This window comes from Cololabis saira, chromosome 2 (assembly GCF_033807715.1).
Source record: "Cololabis saira isolate AMF1-May2022 chromosome 2, fColSai1.1, whole genome shotgun sequence".
Taxonomy (NCBI): Eukaryota; Metazoa; Chordata; class Actinopteri; order Beloniformes; family Belonidae; genus Cololabis; species Cololabis saira.
This window is the reverse complement of record NC_084588.1, coordinates 31,463,531-31,484,094: the sequence shown is the minus strand read 5'-3', so window position 1 is coordinate 31,484,094 and position 20,564 is coordinate 31,463,531. Positions and strand designations below refer to the sequence as shown.

The window sequence follows — 20,564 nt, the reverse complement described above, 5'->3', positions numbered from 1 at the left end:
ATGCAAAACTTGTAATTTTATCACATCTTACACTTATTTATTCTTTACATTAAGTCATCCAGCGGCCAAGCAGTCCTTCAGCTAAGTATCAAGTTTTTATATTATGTATAGGCAAAAGTTGAAGTTGAAAGGGAAGAGACGACTCGGTGCTGAGAAAGATACTCGCTGTGCGGTGTTGGAGATATTACATCCCCCGCTGTGCTGAAACCAGAATTTGCAAAGCCATGTTAGGCATTAAAGTGTACTTTTGTTAACGAGTACAATGCATGCATGCCTTTATTGGTGATTAATTGGAACAAAACTAGGAGATAAAGCCGGGCTTCTCTCTGCCTGAGGACTACAATGGTTCTCCCGTCAATAAGCATGTCCCTGGTGCAACATCAAAAGCCTTCTCCTGCTTTATCAATAAGAACCCTTCCTTCCCACATCTTCCAGTAACTTGCTTAGCGTTCACGCCATTGATTTTCCAATAAGCGCCCCTTACCCTGCGGTGGCTGGCCAGGCTCTGTGATGGCTGAAAGACCAGATGCAGACAAGCAACATCACTGAAGAACAATTGAAAATCTGATCTGATATATATATTTTTAGTGATCTTTAAGTCACAAAAGACATTGTGTTTTTTATTGTAAAGAGCAGGGTGGTGCGCTGCTAACCTATAAGTGGGCAGGAGTACGGGTCAGGGCGCTGCTCTGCCCATAGTTCTCACAATTTGAGTCAGAGCTCATTCCCTCCGGAGAAGCTGGAGAGCAGGGTCCTCTGGGGGCAAGGCCAACCCTTCAAGGCAGGTGATCAAGCATGCTTGTAATCAGATGGTTCCACAGCCTTTAATTCCTCTGTTGGATGACTGGTAAACCCCACCTAATGAAAAGACCAATAACTTAAAACTTATCTCATTTTGCATCCCTGCAAAATGATATCCAGACCTCCTTTCTAACATTGTTCATTAGAAGCAAGACCGGTTCAGAAGGTTTAACCTTCTCTGGTAATCGACAGAACAGAATATTGCTTTTTTTTTTGAGTTTTTTTCTATTAGAAGACAGAACAAGAAAGTGCAAAACAACACTGGCACGGAAGCTTTGAAGGCAGGTGGCAGCAGAGGGCGAGTCTAACAGTTAGAATCTGTGCATTGGCATGCTTTCCCTCAGATCAGCTCAGGAATCCAACCTTTTCTTCCCTGTGATTATCTCATATTGTCAACTAAAGCTTGTTTTGGCTGCACACAGCCTGCTTATTGTTAACTCAGTGGGCCCACATTCAGAATTACAATGCAGCACAAGAGCAGGGCCCATGGCACAATCACTTGTTGTACTGCAAGTATGTAAAAGAAAATGTTAGTTTCTACATACTACAGTATATAATTTTAATAATGCTACTTGATAATAATATCAAGTAGCAGTCATCACCTTTAGGGGACTAGACCATCATTTAAATATGTGGTTATTAAAACAGTCAGCACTCAGAAAACACAACCCTCCTCCACTTCCCCTCTACATCGGCCGCATCTCTTTGTCTGTCTTCCGACTTGTTTAGTGCCTCCCAGAGATTAAAGCTTTTCCTGCTTTAAACAGGTGTCACTGAGCCAGGCAGGCCTCCTAGAGACAAACAGCTTTATATCAGTAGGTCCATCTGCGACTTTCTGACTCCAGACAATCCCATTGCTCATCAGTAACCGCTGCAGGTTATTGAATTACACCATCTTGATTTTAAAGGGCAATCCTGTTTTCTGTAAACAGTGAACATGCCGAGCTGGCTCAGAGCTGCAGTTCTGATCAAGAGTCATTGTGTTATCCTATATACTGCTAACTGCTAATGGTACCTTCCAGTTGTTATGGGAATTGATGGCCACGTGCCCTTATACACCGCATGGTACTCCGCTTGTTCACACACATCAAAGCAAAGAGGACATTAGCTACCATTTTTAATGTTAGCTACCTTGTTAACTAGCAGTCTTAACTGCTGGTTGTGCATGTGAACCCAGTGTTCCCAGGCATGGTCCAGACAGGCAGTGGAATCTGGAGGAGGGGCTGATAGATTACAGGGGCAAAGTGTGAAACACTCCATGTTCAGACATGGAGATGTTTTCATTTTAGACACGTCTTATTTTTCAGTCTTTTTTTCCCCATTTATTTTTCACGATTCATCCACTTGCTTTCAGTTTGGACAAACACTGTACTTGACATGTGACTTTTTTTTCTTGCCTCACTCTCACTGCCCTCAGTCCATTTGTGTGAAATGGCTGTTGAGCTCATAGCCTCTTATTAATGGAGCAGATGATAAATACAGACCAGTAGGGCTAGTATCCCCTCACTCAATATGGCAGCCAACTTTAAATCATGTCCAGCTGTATAAAGCAATCTTGTTAATAAGGTAGCCAGTCTAGCATCTCATCATTTTATATGCAAAGTAACACAAAGGTCATCGAGGTTAGCTTCTGTAGAATCAAACCAAACAATTAGGTCATGGATCATATATATATATATATATATATATATATATATATATATATATATATATATATATATATATATATAATTTGTCTTCAGTCTACTGTCCTGTTACTATTCATACAGAAATACAAATACAAAAGCAAATCTTTGATGGCTTTTCATTGTTTTTTTTATTTTATTTTTAGCACATAGCATATAGGCTGGTGTCAGTTATGTTATGTGATGGAGGTAAGCTTCATCAGACATTCATGAAGAGGCAGACAGACATTATCAATCTCTCCTCTCCCTCAGTGGTTAATATGTTAGGTGTGGGGGTAGACTCCATTCTGATCACAGCTGAAATTTGCATCCCTAAGTAAATAAGTAAATAAATCAAGTGCAAGCACTGAATGTGATAATCAGCCAGGACATGGCAGTGAGCTTGGTGCCGGGAAAATTTGCTCATGTAATATTCAGCACCGGTGGGTTAAAGGGCAGCCCAGAGTTATTGGTTTCAGCCCGATTGCCCCCTTTAATCAATGTTGGCTGCATCCCTTTAATAAAATTATTAGCTCAGCAGTATCTTGCGCTATCATTTTATCTCTTCTGTGCTCTAAATTGCAGCCTGTCTTGGGCCTCTCAGATGCTCGGGGCATGGCCAGCTCCCGAAAGCTCAGCTCCCATTTATTATTTCAGAGGCGGATGATGGCTGGAGTGTTTAAAACCAGGCTAAATGTGGAGGTTATTGGATGCAAGATCTAAACACAGCTGCAATAAAGTCCCAACTGAACACACACACACACACACACACACACACACACACACACACACACACACACACACACACACACACACACACACACACACACACACATATGTATATATATATATATATATATATATATGTGTGTGTGTGTGTGTGTGTGTGTGTGTGTGTGTGTGTGTGTGTGTGTATATGTGTATGTATGTGGATCATTTATACATTTTATATGTATGTGTGTGTGGATCGTCAAAAATATTGCCTTCTCTTGCTCATGTGAAGATCAGTGATCTATTTTTCAATAATGTGCATGTGCTATATTCCTCTTATACATGCACAACATAAGTTGGAATAATAACAGTGATACTTTTAAATACTTTTTTTTTCTCTTTTTTTAACACATTTTCACTTTTCCTTACACTTTTGTAAAGGTGTAATGTGCTGATGAGTGGCTTCTCAGTGTCTAATTATCACACAAGAAATATATTTGATCCATTACATTAGTCTGACTGCAAGTTAATTAAAAACGGATGTAAGATTTGCACAATATAAGACCGGGGGTGTTGTTTGGAAGGTGAAGATAAAATATGGTACCTTTGTGATATGTCAGGAAGATTAATAATGGACAGCTTATTAGTGCTTTTCTCAGGTATTATGTTTAAGTGCCTAATCTAGCATAATGAGCACAGTGTCACTTTTCCAATTTTATCTCAGACTTTTGACTTTGATCACATGTACCGTACATTTTAATTTTATTTTATTTAACTTCAAGGCTCCTCTACATAGGGCTTTTTCTTGTGCATTTTCTATGTCTGATCTTTCTTCATTAGGCATGATAAAAATGTAGGCATTGGTTTTCATCGTAGGTATGATAAATGATGAATGATGTATTTGCAAATGGTATATACAATACGATAAGGTGTTTTATGTATCTCTGCAGGCCTGGATGCGATGAACGCCTCATGTAGGCATCAGCATGGACAGCTGTGAGTCTCCCGTGGTTTCTGGGACAGACGATGGGCTCGGCTCCTCCCAGCAGCAGCAACCACCACAGCCCTGGAACGATCACTCAAGCTCACAGGTCACTTGCACCAACCAGGCCCCTTCCCTGGATGCCCTGTCTCTCTCTGCTCCCTATCCGTCTCAACCTCAAAACTCCGTTACACCTCATGACGGGGTGAGAGAACTACAGTCCAAACAGCAGCAGCCAAAACAGGCGGCATCCCAGACACACCGTGATATCTCTGCCATAGACCACCTGCATTCCAGAGGAGGGGGTCTTGGGGAAGTTGAGCAGGAGGGAGTGAGCTGTGGAGAGGAAGAAGAATCTGAGGACCTGGATGAAATGGAGATTGACAGCTGTTTCCCAAGTCTTCAGCCCTTCCCTGGGGTGCCTATAGCATCAGGCGGAGTGGGCCTACCCACTCTTTTACGTCATCAGCCCTCACAGCAGGGACCACCTGAAAGTGGGAGTGAGGAAGGAGAGGAAGAAGAGGAAGAGGAGAGTAGTGATGTGGAAAACCTGGCTGGAGAGATCGTCTACCAGCCAGATGGCTCAGCCTACATTGTGGAGAGCCTCAGTCAGTTGATCCAAAGTAGTGGAAGCATGGTACCTGGCCTGCTTCCCACAAACTCTCTCATGAGTGGGGGAAAATCGGGGGAACCTGCTGGGACTTCATCCTCAGTCTACCCACAGATTATCAACACTTTCCATATAGCTTCGTCTTTTGGAAAGTGGTTTGGCAATTCAGACCAAGGTTTTCCCAATACCTCAACAATGGCGGGTCTCAGCCCTGTCCTGCACAGTTTCCGTGTCTTTGATGTGCGGCACAAAAGCAACAATGATTATCTGAACAGTGATGGGTCTGCCAAGAAGTCCTGTGTATCCAAAGATGTTCCCAACAACGTGGATTTCTCCAAATTTGATGGGCTAGCCCTTTATGGCAAGGGTAAACCCATTCTCATGTGTTTTATCTGCAAGCTGTCTTTTGGCTATGCCCGTTCCTTTGCCACTCATGCTGTCCATGATCACCGTATGACACTGTGTGAGGACGAACGGCGGCTGCTCGGGGACAAGCATGCTTCTGCCATCATCCAGGGCATTGGGAAGGACAAAGAACCCCTCATTAGTTTCCTGGAACCAAAAAATAAGAGCACTCCTCTGCCACCTACACTGCTCCCTATGAACTCTGGACAGAGCTTCTATGGCACATTTAGTGGTGTCCACCTTGATCCTGGAAGCAGCAGTGGGGGCAGTGACAACCTCCTAAACAAAGATTCTGATTCTGGCCTCCACCAACAACAGCAGCAGCAACAAACTCCACTTGGCTCAGTTCTCTCTCTCAGTGGGCTGGGCATTCCCAAAGCATCCACTCTTACCTCATCCCCAGGCTCTGCCAAAGACTCCAGTGCCCTGGCCAAACAGGGAGGGAAAACAGAGGGGCCTGAAGGGAAAGAGGTGGCATGTAAGGGGGAGGATGGGAGCTATGAGGGACAAGAAAGCAAGGTGCACCTATCCAACCAAATGGGAGGCTCAGAAGAAGAGGAGGAACTGTTATTAGGTGAGGAGGAAGATGAGGTGGAGGCAGAAAGCACTGCGGTGGCCTGTGGTGGTAACAGTAGTAGCGGTGGGTGTGAGGTGGGAGAACCAGCTGTCTCAAACCAAAGCATTTCCAAATCTCCTTTATTAATGCCTAGTAGCACTCTCCAGCCTTCTGCCTGCACCTCTGCAGTCAGTTCCACACTCAACAGCAAAGCCCTTGCTTCCATGTCCTCCTCTGTCAAGGAAGAGGGTTCAGCTGCGGACAGTGGGGGGAGGACCTCAGATCTCCCCCAGAGCTTTAACTGCCAGGGAACCACTGTTCCCATGGCAATAGCTGCAGCACCCGTCAGAAGGAGCGAGGATGACACTGCTGGCACTTCCTCCTCGCCTCTATCCTCCAATGCTGCTGCTGATGAAAGTGCCAATCGACATAGTGCCACAGCTCCAGAACCAAATGATTGCCCAGCAGAAGGAGAGGAGGAAAATGGAGCCCTTCTGCATCATCATCACATGCACCACCATCATCATCACCTCCACCCTTCATCTCATGGTCTCTCTCTCCCCTTGCCAGGGGCTTCCTGTGACATAACAGGAATGGGTGAGTGTTCACAAAACCATGGTCCTAGTGGGAGTGGAGGAAGTGGGGTAGAGTGCCCTAAATGTGACACCATTCTGGGTTCCTCACGCTCCTTGGGTGGTCATATGACCATGATGCATTCACGCAACTCATGCAAGACACTGAAGTGTCCTAAATGCAATTGGCATTATAAGTACCAGCAGACGTTGGAGGCCCACATGAAAGAGAAGCACCCAGACTCTGGAGGCTCCTGTGCGTATTGCAGCAGCGGTCAGAGTCACCCTCGTCTGGCTCGTGGAGAAAGCTATACCTGTGGTTATAAACCCTTCCGGTGTGAGGTATGTAACTACGAAAATGTGGCAACGCTTAAATGCTTCTATTCATTTAAGTATTTGATTTGTTCATTGATGTTTGTAGAAGATGCAAATGAATATTTAAAATGATATCTGACAGTTGTGTTGTGTTCCACAGGTGTGTAATTACTCCACTACCACAAAGGGCAACCTAAGCATCCACATGCAATCGGATAAGCACCTGAACAACATGCAGACATTGCAAAATGGAGGCTCCATAGGTTCTGCGCAGGAGCAGGTGTTTGGTCATACCACAGGAGGAGTGGTGGCAGTCCCATCAGTGACCCAGGCCAGTAGCCATCACCCTCCTCACCACCATCCTACGCAGTCCTCCACTCATATGTCTGTACCATGTGGAGCCCCCTCACCAACCAAGCCGAAGAGCAAACCTACTTGGCGGTGTGAAGTATGTGACTATGAGACCAATGTGGCTCGCAACCTGCGAATCCACATGACCAGTGAGAAGCACATGCACAACATGATGCTCCTCCAGCAAAATGTGACTCAGATGCAGCATGGACGGCTTGGCTTGGGAGCCATGCCTTCGCCATCAGAAGCGGAGCTTTACCAATATTACTTGACCCAGAACATGAGCCTCCCACCAGGCCTGAAGATAGACCCAACAGGAGCTGAGGCCCAGTTCTTAATGGGCAGCTTTCATCTTGATCCCGGCATGGCTGCCTTGGCTCCGGCACTTGGTGAGTCCTATATTGCTTCTCTTGATCTCAAAACATTCCTTTCACGTGGAATCAGTGTTTTGAATCATTAATCCCCGTTTATCAGTTAAGAGGAATTTATGGTAGTAAAGCAAATATTTTGACAGCTAATAACACAAAATGACGAGTAACACTATCCACTCGTACCCCCTTTATAGCTAAGTATACTATATTTATCACTATATTTTCCTTTTTGAACCAATTTTTTTTCTATCACATGGTCTCATACCATGAATAGTGAAACCTTCTAGTCCAAATGTTCAGTTTGACAAATAATAAAATTTACTCATCTAAAGCAAGAAGCCTGCCAAGTGGCACACAAACCCCCACATTAATTTATTTTTCCTCATGCACGGTCTTTGTGAGTTTGAGAGCCAAACCTCAATGTTCGTCCCTCCCTGCCCTTCCCACAAGCAGCCACCCTTGACTTTTTTATGTCATTATTCCAAACTGCTACTCGACCTCAGTACTTCTTGTTTTTTTTTTTCAGCTTAGTAATTGCAGCTGTAGATTTTATTTTGGTCAAAGAAGAAAGGTTAGAGGGCTGGGAAAGGGTAATTCCGAAGTATAGCCAAATGTTTCAAGGATCAGTTACAACTGCACAGTTTGTTAAGACTTGTCTCCCAAATGACAGTAGATGAAGGCACAAACAAGAATTGATAGCTGTGATAGCTAATTATTTGTCCCTCTTCTGCCATGTGTTTCATTTTTGGAGGTGAGTTTTAATAAGCTTATTACAAGGGAGGTAATGATTACACAGACTGGGCGACTGGGCCTCCTAACTGCAATCATGTTATCCATGGTCACATTTTAAGCAACTGTTAAAACTGTCATACACAAACACTTTGACATTTTCTGTACAATGCAAGCAAGTTCTTTTGAGTTTTCTTTTTTATTTTCTTTTATACCATCTCACATATTGATTTGGCATGGATTATTTGACAATCCAAGATTAGAACAGAATACAGGACTAGAGTGAGCATGCGGCTGCATTTGTGTGTGTGTGTGTGTGTGTGTGTATTTGTGTGTGTGTAAAGAGTAATAACTTTGTAGATGGGTCTGTTAGGGATTTGAGTGGACTTCTCGAAGGTCTCCCTCTCCTGGCTGTAAAAGCCCAGGTAATAGAGAAAGGTCCGAGAACAGGCTGCATACCGAAGCAGTAAATACAAGAATAGTAGCTGGAATTAATTTACTGTCAAACTAGGTCTGCATGTTCAGTCCAGGCATAGAAAGATTAAAGATCACCAAGCAAATGCAAAGACGCTGTCTCTTACCACATTTTTTCATTTTTAAAGTTTGCCTTCACAAACTGTGCAGACATAAGCATGGTCGCCCTTAAAGCCATAGATGATAACAAGGATATAATCATCTATGTAATATGATGCTAACAGAGTGTGGTTTTTCCATTACTTTACCTGCGATTATATTGTTCATTTTTAAGAACTTAATTATAGTTTGGGCTTGATGTTTAGATTTTATCCAGTCTACGTATAAACACATGTCATCTAAATGCCGTTGTCCATCCTCTTCTTCTTTTTGTCTGCTTTCTAGTAGGTGGGGAAATCCCAATGGACGTGCGCCTAGGTAGTGGGCAGTTGGTGTCCGAGGAACTGATGACCTTGGGAGAAAGTCTATCACAAACCACGGATCCCTCGCTCAAGCTGTTTCAGTGCGCTGTGTGCAACCGATTCACCACTGACAACCTGGATGTGCTTGGCATGCATATGGGAGCTGAGCGGAGCCTGCCAGAGGAGGAGTGGCGTGCTGTGGTGGGAGACTCTCACCAATGCAAGTTGTGCCACTACACCACTCAGCTCAAGGCCAACTTCCAGCTGCACTGCAAAACAGACAAGCATGTGCAAAAATACCAGCTTGTGGCCCACATCAAAGAAGGGGGCAAAGGCAATGAATGGCGCCTGAAATGTGTGGCCATAGGCAATCCAGTGCACCTGAAGTGTAATGCCTGTGACTACTACACCAACAGCCTGGAGAAGCTGAGGATGCACACAGTCAATTCCCGGCATGAGGCAAGCCTCAAACTATACAAGGTTAGTGATCCTCAAGCTCCTCTATGCCCCCTACCACTCAGGCTCATCATGACAGCATCACAGTACACCAAGGGTTTATTCATTACTTACAGGAAAGAGCACTTATGTTAATACATGCTCTCTATATGCAGAGCCATTTATAACATTTTATCTATTGTGCATAACTCAGTGACACATTTAAAATACTACAATGTCTACTCTACTTCATTGAGACACTATAATATCATTAGGTTGTAGGATACATATTTACTTTTATATATTGTCTTTGAGGGACTTCTGGACTTTAAGGGTTTTTTTAAATAAAAGTAGTGAAACAGTTCTCAGATCATCCTAACATGTTCAGGTGATCTTCCCAGTAAATTTTCTAGTGCTTTCAACACGACTACTCGCTCTCTCAAGGTATGAATGATGGCTTTGTAGTGCAACTGTTGCCTCCCCAGTAGTCATTTGGAGGCAGTGCCACACTGCTGCCAGAAGAACAACATGGCAGGAGAAGCTGGTTTGGAAGCTTAAGCTGAATCACTTGGAGATGAATGAAGAAGTGTTAGGAGACAGAGGTTTGGTGCTAATACTCCTTGGAGCGGGAAAGGCTGAATTGTTCTCGACAGCCGTATTGATTTTTGCTGGACTTGGAGCTTCACCTTCTCCTCTAATCATTCCATAATAGCCAGTGGATGAACACTCTCCGAACAAATGGCCATAAATCTAACAGGCCTGATTCCACTTAGGTACCTATCCTGTGTGTCTGCGGCTTTGGCCAGTCTGTGCTTAACCCAAACTGGCATAGTTGCACATGCACAGCAACACATACTTTCTGCGAGCATACATTGCATATCTCGCAGAATAACTGCTTTTAAGTTGATCTTGACTTTGTGCCATCTCCATTACACAGTGTTTGACTCAAAAAGTCAGTGGAAAATGCATGTAAACAAGTGCACTGCTTTACATGTGTGGTGTTATTATCTTTTATAAGAAGGACATGACAAATGTCCATATTTAAGACATTCAAACATTTTAATGACACTAAAAACTAAGATGATTTGGTCATTTTAAAGCCCTGACAAATTCCAATTATTTGTAAATGTATGAATGTTTCCTCAGAGCGGCTGGCATGAGACAGACATATTTCCAGCACACATGGCCTTTGTTTTGAAATAACAGAATAATAGAGAAATCCTTTTTTTTTTAGGGCAGGTGTAAAGTCCTGCTCCTCCTTCTGCTGTTTGATAAGGACAAAAGTAGAGGGGAAGACTTGAGGGGAAGGCTTGTCAGTCTATGGTTTATGCAAGGATGATATGGAGACAGTTAACAACATATATGTTAATTCATTGAGTTATTTTTCAGTCTTTGGTTCTCACCCCTGAGGCTAAACTACCGGACCTGTTGGACTGAATTCCAGTAAGCTTCTCACATTTGACCGAAATAGACAGGCTCAAGCATACTTTCTCTCTTCCTTGCACCTTCAGAGGAAAAACCTTGTTTTACCTTGCAGGATAGGGTGCACACTATAATACATTGTCTTTGTACTTTCTGCTTTGTGTGAGCCCAAAAACCAAACTAAAAACCTCTGCTGAATCTTTTTTCCAAGCATTTTTTTCCCTTTCTTAGTGAAGAAGAGACATATGCCACGCTGCTGTGCTGGCTGTGGGGGATTAAATATGTACAACACATCCAGGCATGATCATTTTTTATGACTTAAGCCTCTTAAGATGGCTCCATATTTCTTAAAACCAATTGATCTTCCATCTAAGAGTGTGTGCATTTGCCCAGAAATGAACCGCTCTCTTGGCCAGAGAAAACTGTAGTCCTCATAAGCTGCTCCTCATCTCAGACACCACTCAAAAACAAAGACATTCACAAGTAGACAAGAATCATTAGAGTAGCTTATGGCTTACCAATGTGACAACAAGTACATGGTTGTGAGACATCATAACTGCACTGGCTCATGTCTGACAATGTCACAGTTTTCTTACTATGCTGGATTTACAGCCCTGGTAGAGAAACTGACAAGCATAAGCCCACAGTGCACCACAAGTCTGTAAACCCCACTTGGTATCTTGCGCATAGACGAAAATACGAAAATCACCATTCATTTATTCCTCCCCAAAGAAATCTGATGCAAATAGCACCATTTTTAACCTTTTTGGGGAGAAAATAAATCATCAAGTCAGCATAAACAGGCTGTAAGATGTGGGAGATGCTTGGGACACTTCCCCCAAATCAAACTGGTTTGCATTAAACAGGCCCTTTGTGTGCACAGCTCCATATAAATTGGAGCCTGTAATTACTGGAATTAAAAAGGAAGGTTTAAACTTAGGGCTAAGCTGGATGGGATAATTTGAGAGTCTGTGGTATGCGGCCCATATTAGGGCTTTCTAAAAATATCACCCCCACCACCCCATGTATTGGAATGTTCCAAAAGACCAGAGAACGATCCAGCAAGTCATCCTGACCACCAGACCACCGCACAGTGGGGGGTGATGCTGTCTTCCACTGTGTGCACTGTTTTCATTTGAGAGATGCTCATTCTGAGCAGTCTGTGCTCTGCCAACTGTCCCTTGTGCTCTGAAGCTAACCTTCACCTTATTTTACGTGTTTATTTTTTGTCCATGCACCACGGGGATTTTAGTGGCTTTGATGACAACAGGATGGGTGTCCATCTGCTCCCAGAATGATCAGTCCTGTTTGGTTCTGTTGTGGTGCAGATAATCCACCACTGGTAGGAGTATGTCTCTAAAGTATCTAGCCCTTTCACTTAGTTGGATCTTCAATAAAGGCATGTTACAATTAGCCATTTACGTAATGTGTATGCATAGTGGCCGTTAGCAGAAGGCCTTGGGGAGTGGAGGTGAGAGGCTAATTCAACTTCAGGCCCTGGCTGTTCTGACAAGATGGAATGGGTGGGGCCTAACCAGGCCCAGCCACAAGCCTCAGCTTCCAGTCAAGGGTTGGGGGAAAGGGGAGGAGCATCGGATGGGGGGGGGAGGTTGGCTACTATCCTTGTCTCGGGGGCCGGTGCAATCGGCAGTAATTGAGATTGATTGGATGTTATTTTTCCTCTTGCAAATGTAGTCCATTAGCTTGGCACGTGCATAATCAGTTTAGAGCGCAGTTAGCCGAATGTAATCATGTTCCTCGGTGTCTGCTAGCACAAAATCCACTCCAGATGCCGCTTGTCCATGGAAAGAGAGGCAGAAAGTGCCGTCACTATCAAATGGGGAATCTTTAACCAAGATTGTCCTGACATCCCTTCCTCTGTCCTGGTCCTGCTCTATTAAGAACACAGAACGGGGGGTGAGGCTCCTTCTTTTATAAACACCCAGTCCCAGTGACATCTACTGTCTTCTCTGTACCGTAAAGAGCCTGACTTTTGGTACACGTTATACCTATTAACAAGCACAATACATGTCATTTTAGGATGTCTGGAATGAATCAATACATGAAATGAAATGTATCATGGGAAAAGTTTGTCCTGAGCAAACGATCAAACTGAAACATAGCAGAGAAAAGTGGCTGTAATGAGTGGATTAGGGCTTACATGAAGAGATGTTGAGATTGTTTTTAACTGATGATCTTACTCAGCAGAAGAGCTGGTTTCTTGGACTATGGGATGCAAGCCATGATGATCTCTCCCCATTCATGGTCAAAAGTGCCAGGATTGACTCCATCCTCTTAGATTGAGTGTAGGTGGGAATAACCATGAATTGAATATGTTTGTGTTGCATCTTGAAGACAGCTGAGGTGTATTTTGAAAACGATCAAGCCCTCCTGATTCAGACAAGGGCACCCAATGAGTTTGATGACTTTTGTGTCTGCTGACATTTTTTGTGTCTCCTTAACTTTTTATTTTGTAATTTTCCGGTGGTCTCGCAGAGCACATGTGATCATGGACCAGTTGTCACATCTTCCACCATCAAAGTCAAATTTATGGTAGGTAATGCAAGATGCTCTGAAAGTGATGTCTAGCAGCGTCCTCGCCTTATCCAGTCACACGCCAGACATTTCACAGAGGGGGAGGGGGAGGAAGAGGATGAAGAGAGACAGACAGGAGAAGTAGAGGTGGTGGTAGTGGTGGTAGGGGAGGGTGCAGGAGGGCTGGATGGATAGATACTCTGCTAATTATCATGGCTAGCCTATGATTGTTCAGTAATAGTGCTCAGTGGGAAAAGTTGCAGCAGTTCCAGGAAGAGCTGAGCGCTGATTTACTGGTACTACTGCTCTAATAAAGCGTGAGCTGCACATCCTGGGAGACAGCCTATTGTCTCCTTTCACATGCACAAGCGTGTGAATACACACAGACAGATGGATGGACAGACACTCACAGCAGTCATACTCTAAAATGCCACAGGGCTCATGAAATGTATCATTTTAATAGCTCTTAGAGGAGAAAGATATTTGAATTCTGCATCCATTTAACAAATACCTCAGTCATCACCGTTATGAACCAGAACCCCAGTTACCCTCTTTGTGTCAGGTGTCAGTCGCCCCTGCAGGGTTTTAAACTCGAACATCCTCCCTCAAAGGGATCTCAGTCAGTGGTGGGTGGAACAAGGAAGGAGGGGCATGCATCTTCAAATCTGAGTGGACCGTAGAACACGGCTGTCAGGCAAGCAAAGGAGAGCTAGTACGGCTTAGTGTTTGGCAGTGTGCAAGAATTTCACAACTCTTGTAGCTCCCACCCCTCGAGAAGGCCGGGGAAAGGGTCAGGCTGTGACCCGTGGCACAGCTGTTGCTGCTGGTGGTGTTGAATGTATGCACCAAGGCCCTACTGTGGGTGTTGTTGGGGACTAACAAAGTGACAGCGAGTGAAAGCACAAGAGAAGAAAGCTGTTTAAAGAGGGAGGCCAGATCTTTTTCCCAGCTGCCATTTTGAATGGCTGTTTACCACAACTGCAAGAGTTTAAGAAACTTCTTGCATTATATGTTATTTGTCCCGGGCCAGTCCAAGGTATGAATGAACATATAATGTATTTCATGTCTCAGGGAGAAAGAGTGGGATGATGTGATCTGTAAAATTTTGGACTAAGAAAACTCTTTATGTTTTTGACAACAGCTTGTTCATGTGCAAGAAATGCTGGTGGTCCTGTTATTTCTAGCTTGATCAGTTGAAATGGAAGATAAATGTTTGTCTTTAAGGAAGGAAGAGAACAAGATGGAGGGTTATATCAGCTTTTGTGACTGGGTTTATCACAGTTCAAGATGGTGATAAGATCCGCTTTGTGTGGGTAATTGTATCACTACAGGCGATGCTGTATGGCTATGTACCTCCCACCTGATTCCAATGGTTTCTGCAAAAGGCTTTTAAAGATAAGACAGGGGAAAAACACAGAAATTATATCAGAGATCCTTTCTTCAGTGTTACACAGCCATCTTCACATGCTTATATTTCTCCCTTTACTTCTACAAAACAGAATAAAAAATGCTTTACATTAAAAAAAAATATTCTTTTAAAACACAACAGAAGACGAAACATTTTCCTGAGCGTGAGCTGAAATATTTTCTCTTCATCCCACATCCCTCCAACTGTAGTAGAGCAAACTGCCTCTGATATTATTTTCATCATCTTAAGTCTTTTATTAAATCACGAGGTCCTCGTCCCAAAAAAGCTGACACGCAATTCTTTGATATTAAGGACAAACAGTAATTATGGACTTAATTTCGAGACCAGTTGCGCCTTGGTGAGACTTCTTCCTGCACCAATCAGAGGATCTCTGTATCTAATCTTGTAAGTTGACTCCGTCTGCCTCTGTCTTGTAAAGATGATTCTCCAGACGTGCTGTGTTAGTCATGGTCCTTCCCTTTTACCAGCCCCACAAAACCCCCACTGTGAGATACCAGGAAGATGGTGTCCATTTTGTCTTCAAAAAGACCCCTGTAGGATTTCATGCTGCAGCTTCGGTTTCCCCAAGCTTATAATTTATTTTGCAGTGAAACGGCAGTCGTACTGAGTTGCCTGTTAGGCTGACTATCATTTCAAGATGAGTATGAATCATTGTGACTCTGTAGTACAACATGACTGGGAAAGAATTTTTTTATGTTTAATTTATCAGTATTCAGTTTCCCCTTGTAGTTGTTCTTATTGTCCGTGTCTTTTCATAGACCATATTCATGTTAACTGTTGCAGTATGAAACATTACTGCTCCTATGCAAGCAATGGAGGTATGTTGATCGTACAGGAACACATCAGGGACTTGACTGAAGCTGCCCTTGTTCTGCAGCTGGTGTGCGTCTCGTCTGAGAAGACACCGAATGGCAGGTAAATGTTGACCCGAGAAGGCCAGCAGGAGGCTCCTGCAAATATGCAGCTCCTAAAAGAAAGTGAGGCAGGCACGGCACTGTGCCATCAATACATCAGTGGTTTAGCCACCAGATTAATGGCCCCTAAGTGGTCAAGGCCACAAAACTACTCAGTTCTGAGGTCTTTGTTGAGTGGATCTGTGCACGAAAGTAAGGCGGGGTGAAGAGAAAGATGAGGAGAAAAAAAAATTTTGGCTGCTAAGATGAGCACACGGGGACCCATTTTCTTTGGTTTTGGCCTATGGGGTTGAGCCGTGGGACAGATAAATTTTACACAAGGATGGATGTGCTCCCCAGTTGTTGTTTCACTTCCCTAGTCTTTTAATGTTCCACTTGCAAGTCAAAAGGTGTGATTCAGAAGCTAAATGCAATCTTGTGAGCACTATTGTGCCTTTTACATAAATTTATATGAAACTGAGTGTGAAATTCAATCCTCTTTTTTATTTAAAAGATTGAAACAGCTTTCATGGTTTACAGTAGTGTATTTACTTTATTTCATTACTCCCAAATACACTGGCCATGTTTTCAACTAGACTCTTCTTCATCTTTACAGACCTGCTTCTGGAGTCTTTTCCCTTTTTATGATTCACTGATAACTTCTGCATTGCAGGATCTACTCAAACTCTCACCTGGATTTCACTGTCCGTTTGTAGTTAATGACCGGTGAGAGGCTCCCCGCTGCCTGTCAGCAGGCCCTCTTCAAGGCCGTCTATCCACCATGGATTATGTAGCACAAAACTTGATTGGAAATTCAGTGCTGTATGCAGTTGAAAGTCTTCTTCACCTCTTCGTGACCATCGTCATAACTTCAGAAAAAAAATTCAGCAGTTGTCTGAGTCAAGAATTTTTATTTGAAATTGTGGGACCTCTCATGTCAAGAGAGGAAAGCCATCTCTTCCTGAATTTCATGGCCCTGGTTGTCCATCCATGTTTTGTCTAATTGCTGTGCTCTGGAGTCCGGAATGGGGAGCTGTAAATCTCCCAGTGTTATGCAGACAATGTTTTTTCCAGATGTAGAAGAAAAGATTTCATCCTTTTGTAATTAAGCGGTGCAGCCCAGGGTGTCATGTGGTTTTTATTAGGAGCTCTGGAAAAGATCGTTTTGCACCTTGTTTTCTCATTATGCCTTTTATTCCTGAATACAAAAGATGGATAAAATGCAAGGGTGAAAAGGTAATAAGTACTCCAAAATAGAATCCCTTTTTAAAGTTATTATATGGAAATGACATGGCAGTGATGTAAGGGTGGTAGTAGGGGGTATGTGGCAGAGACAAAGAACAAAGGCATTATCTCTAATCCGGAGCTATTGCGAAGCGCCACAGAAGAACTAATGTCCTCACATGCTATCATTCCTGCAGTCGTACACTTGTGTTGTACTCAAAATATATGGAAAGAATAAGAAGGAAGGGAAGAGAGCTGGGAACAGTGATAGTAAGTAAAGAGAGCTTTTAAGAGTTGAGGACAAGAATGCTCTTCACCTTCTCAAGGGCATCAGCGCTTTACAGGCCCAGCAGTCCGCTAGGACACGATAGACGCTCACCATAGATGTTGTAGTGAGAAAAAGAAAACTTATATCACATATTTTCCTTCCTTAACTTCACCTCACCCTGCTTCATTAAGGCGGTCAACCTCGTGGTCACTCTTGACTCTTTCTTTAGCTGCAGCAAATTAAGTGCATGCTTGGGTTTAACGTAGGCAGTTTCACACGTTTGTGCTTTATAGAATCCCTTTGCTTTCATGTTGGTTTGCCGAGGCCTCTTTCCAGTGAACTCTCTTCAGAGGAAGTCTCCATCATCACTGAATGTTCAGACTCTCTCCCATGTCACATACTGTCATCCCTCACTCACACACTCACTCACACGCACGTTTTAAAAATGATTTCACCACTTTCAATCAGCAGTATCCCCAAATTAAGGCCCTCTGAATAATTTAGACCGGGATCCCTCCTTTTGATGGCCTCTCTCTGTCATATGAAAGGAATTTCCCTAACTTATGTTTGTGAGGCTGGAATAATTGTGTTAACTTAATCTGAGCCATAAGGACTGCATGCGCAGCTACAGTTAAGAGTACTGTGGGAGCTGTTAAAGTTTGTACATGAAATTGTGAGATCTGGGCTGTAAATGATTATCCATATCTTCCGTGTTTAATTTCCATGCTGAAAGGGCTGACACACACTCAGAGGATAATAATAAGCTCTGAAAGCAGAGCTTATTATTATCGGTAGTAGTAGTACTTTTTGCTTATATTGCCCTTTTTTTACAACTCATAGTTGGAAAGTACTTCATAAATTAAACTACATCCACATGAAAAATGTCTATATCTATCTATCTATCTATCTATCTATCTATCTATCTATCTATCTATCTATCTATCTATCTATCTATCTATCTATCTATCTATCTATCTATCTATCTATCTATCTATCTATCTATCTATCTATCTATCTATCTATCTATCTATCTATCTATCTATCTATCTATCTATCTATCTATCTATCTATCTATCTATTGATCATTCTGATAATTTTCGTCTTATTTTGTGACGGTCCAGAGCTGCTTGTGAGATAGTGTCTTGGTTTAACATGTCTCGGGCTTTGGAATAACAAATAGACTTACACCACAGGCGTATACCAGCTGAAACTGGCTATGTGAGGAGCCACATAAATGCAGAGCCATCAGGACATGAAATTACTGTGAAAAATCGGAGACTTCAGGACCTGCTGTTTGTACTCTCCTGCCATCTTTTCTTACACATCAGATGGAGCTTATCATTCAATTTTCCTCCATTTACAACCTTTTTTGAAGGCTCAGTTTCTGGTCTGTGCTCTCATTACTGACTGCTTGGGTGAAAAGGTCTGGAATAATTTGGTAATAGAGCTTTTGGTATTTAGGATTATCTTTGATCTTTGGGGATTTTTGACTCTTTAAGTCATCATATTAGGTCAGGAGTTTGCGAGCGAGCAGCCTGTGGGGATGTATGTCGTAAATGAGGCCTGCGACTGAAATGTCTGGATAACAGAAGATGGAGAAAAGCATATGTGTTGTGGATTATTTTGTTATAATTTATCATTGAAGGACAGAGTGGCTTACAGCACAATGCTAACCACGAGATGTGGACATAGTTAAGAGAGATTAGCCCTTCCATCTGGAAGGGAGGTTATGGGTTGTTTTTTTTTTTTTTTTAAATGAGAGATCCAGCATTGGAGTATTCCCAGTATTCAACTTAACTTTGAAATCATTAAACATGATGAAGCCATCTCCACAAAGTCAGAGGTTTATATACGAAAATCAAACACCATCTGCCATCTCTGATCAGACGCAACAGCCATCAGGCCAGGGTTACCAAGGCAGAACAGGAAAAGCCATTAACTGCCAATCACCGCATCGATCGACAAGCCAGTCCACCACTGCCACCCCCCCTCTGTCCCCACCCACCCCTGTCCACAGACACACATGCACGGTTCAACAGCTTTTACTGTACGACAGACTCATGCACGGACAGACGCACACAGCCTTGCTTTCTGTGCACCGTGTGGCGGTAACGTTTAGTTTAGTTTCTCTCTTTACTACTTAAACTACTGACTATCTGCAGTCTGGATCGCAGGATCAACTTTCTGCACGGTTTCAATGAAAAACTACCTCACGTGTCTTTAAATAGGATTGGTAAACTCTGTGTACATGAAGGACACTCGAGATGAGAAGAAAATTAACTCTGCTGGAAGATCCAGAACACTTTTTGGAGTCAAACTTAAGATAAGAACGGTTTAATACAGGGAAGGGCAAAAAGGAAAGATGATTGATTTTTTTTTTTTTTGGTCCACTTCCAGCAGTGTCACTAGAACTGAGAGTCGTTGGAAGAATATTTTCCTACATCCCAATTTAATAGAGATGCTGTATATCAGAGTGATCTGGATCAGAGGTCAGGGCAGGGGGGAGCAATTAAAGTGTATGGATCCAGAGGCTCGGGGCCTGCTCCATTGTGTTTGTTGCAGGCAGGATCAGATAGGTGAGTTAAAGGAGAGGCAGAGGCTGCATGTATTGAATATGTCTGTATTAATTTATTGAGTTTTGTTACCGATAAACTACTTTTCCATTAGCGAGGGGCACGAATGCATGTGTGTACCCACACGTCGCACATCTTTACATGAACAACTTTGTTTGTGCATCAGTTATTCACCATTTTTCACTAGTTAAACCAATCATAAGTGCCATATAGCTGTCTTTACAGTTTTCACTTCTATTCGCAGTAAATATACTATCTTTCCTGTGACTTGAGTTTGGACAGTTCAGCCCTGACTGTGGCCACTCAATTGCTAAAGACAGAAAAGACATGATGGATGTGGCCTGGGGCCCGTATGCTTATTCTGCGTCTGCGGTGGCCTCATCCACACATTAGCCATGGGGGGAGGGAAGGATAAAGGGCAGAGATACAAACCAGACCAGGCATTTTCCTCATTATGCTCATAAATATTTGTGTGGCTGATTTATAAACAGCGGAGCAGGAGAAGAGATCAAAGTGAAGTGTAATGCTTTTATACAAAAGTCTGGGTTTTACATGACACCACTCTTGTACCTATTTCAGGAGAAGCCATATATCACCAGGCATTTTGGCAAGAAGTGAATAACCCTCACACTTTAAAGTGAAGGCCTCACCTGGTACTTTACTTTCTCAGGTTCTCAACACAAACCAAAGACAATCAGAGTGTTTTATAACTGAAACTCAACCTGTTCTCACCCGTGTGAAAGGTCACGGCCTTTCCGATTGATTTGAAATGGCTGTAGCGATGTCGCGAGGCCACACTAAAACATAACTATGCAGCAAAGAGTCCTAGTGTCCTGGTCGTGG

General features: G+C 43.0%; 1 protein-coding gene across 2 annotated transcripts in view; it reads left to right on the top strand.

Moving 5' to 3' along the window:
- Positions 1-20,564, top strand: part of zfhx3b (zinc finger homeobox 3b) — a 216,792-nt gene that overhangs the window by 126,654 nt on the left and 69,574 nt on the right. For both annotated transcript variants that reach the window (XM_061743342.1, XM_061743341.1), the window contains 3 exons: positions 4,127-6,643; positions 6,777-7,356; positions 8,926-9,422. In XM_061743342.1, the coding sequence (XP_061599326.1) occupies positions 4,163-6,643; positions 6,777-7,356; positions 8,926-9,422 (3,558 nt within the window). In that variant the 5' untranslated portion in view covers positions 4,127-4,162. The remainder of the gene's footprint in view (positions 1-4,126; positions 6,644-6,776; positions 7,357-8,925; positions 9,423-20,564) is intronic.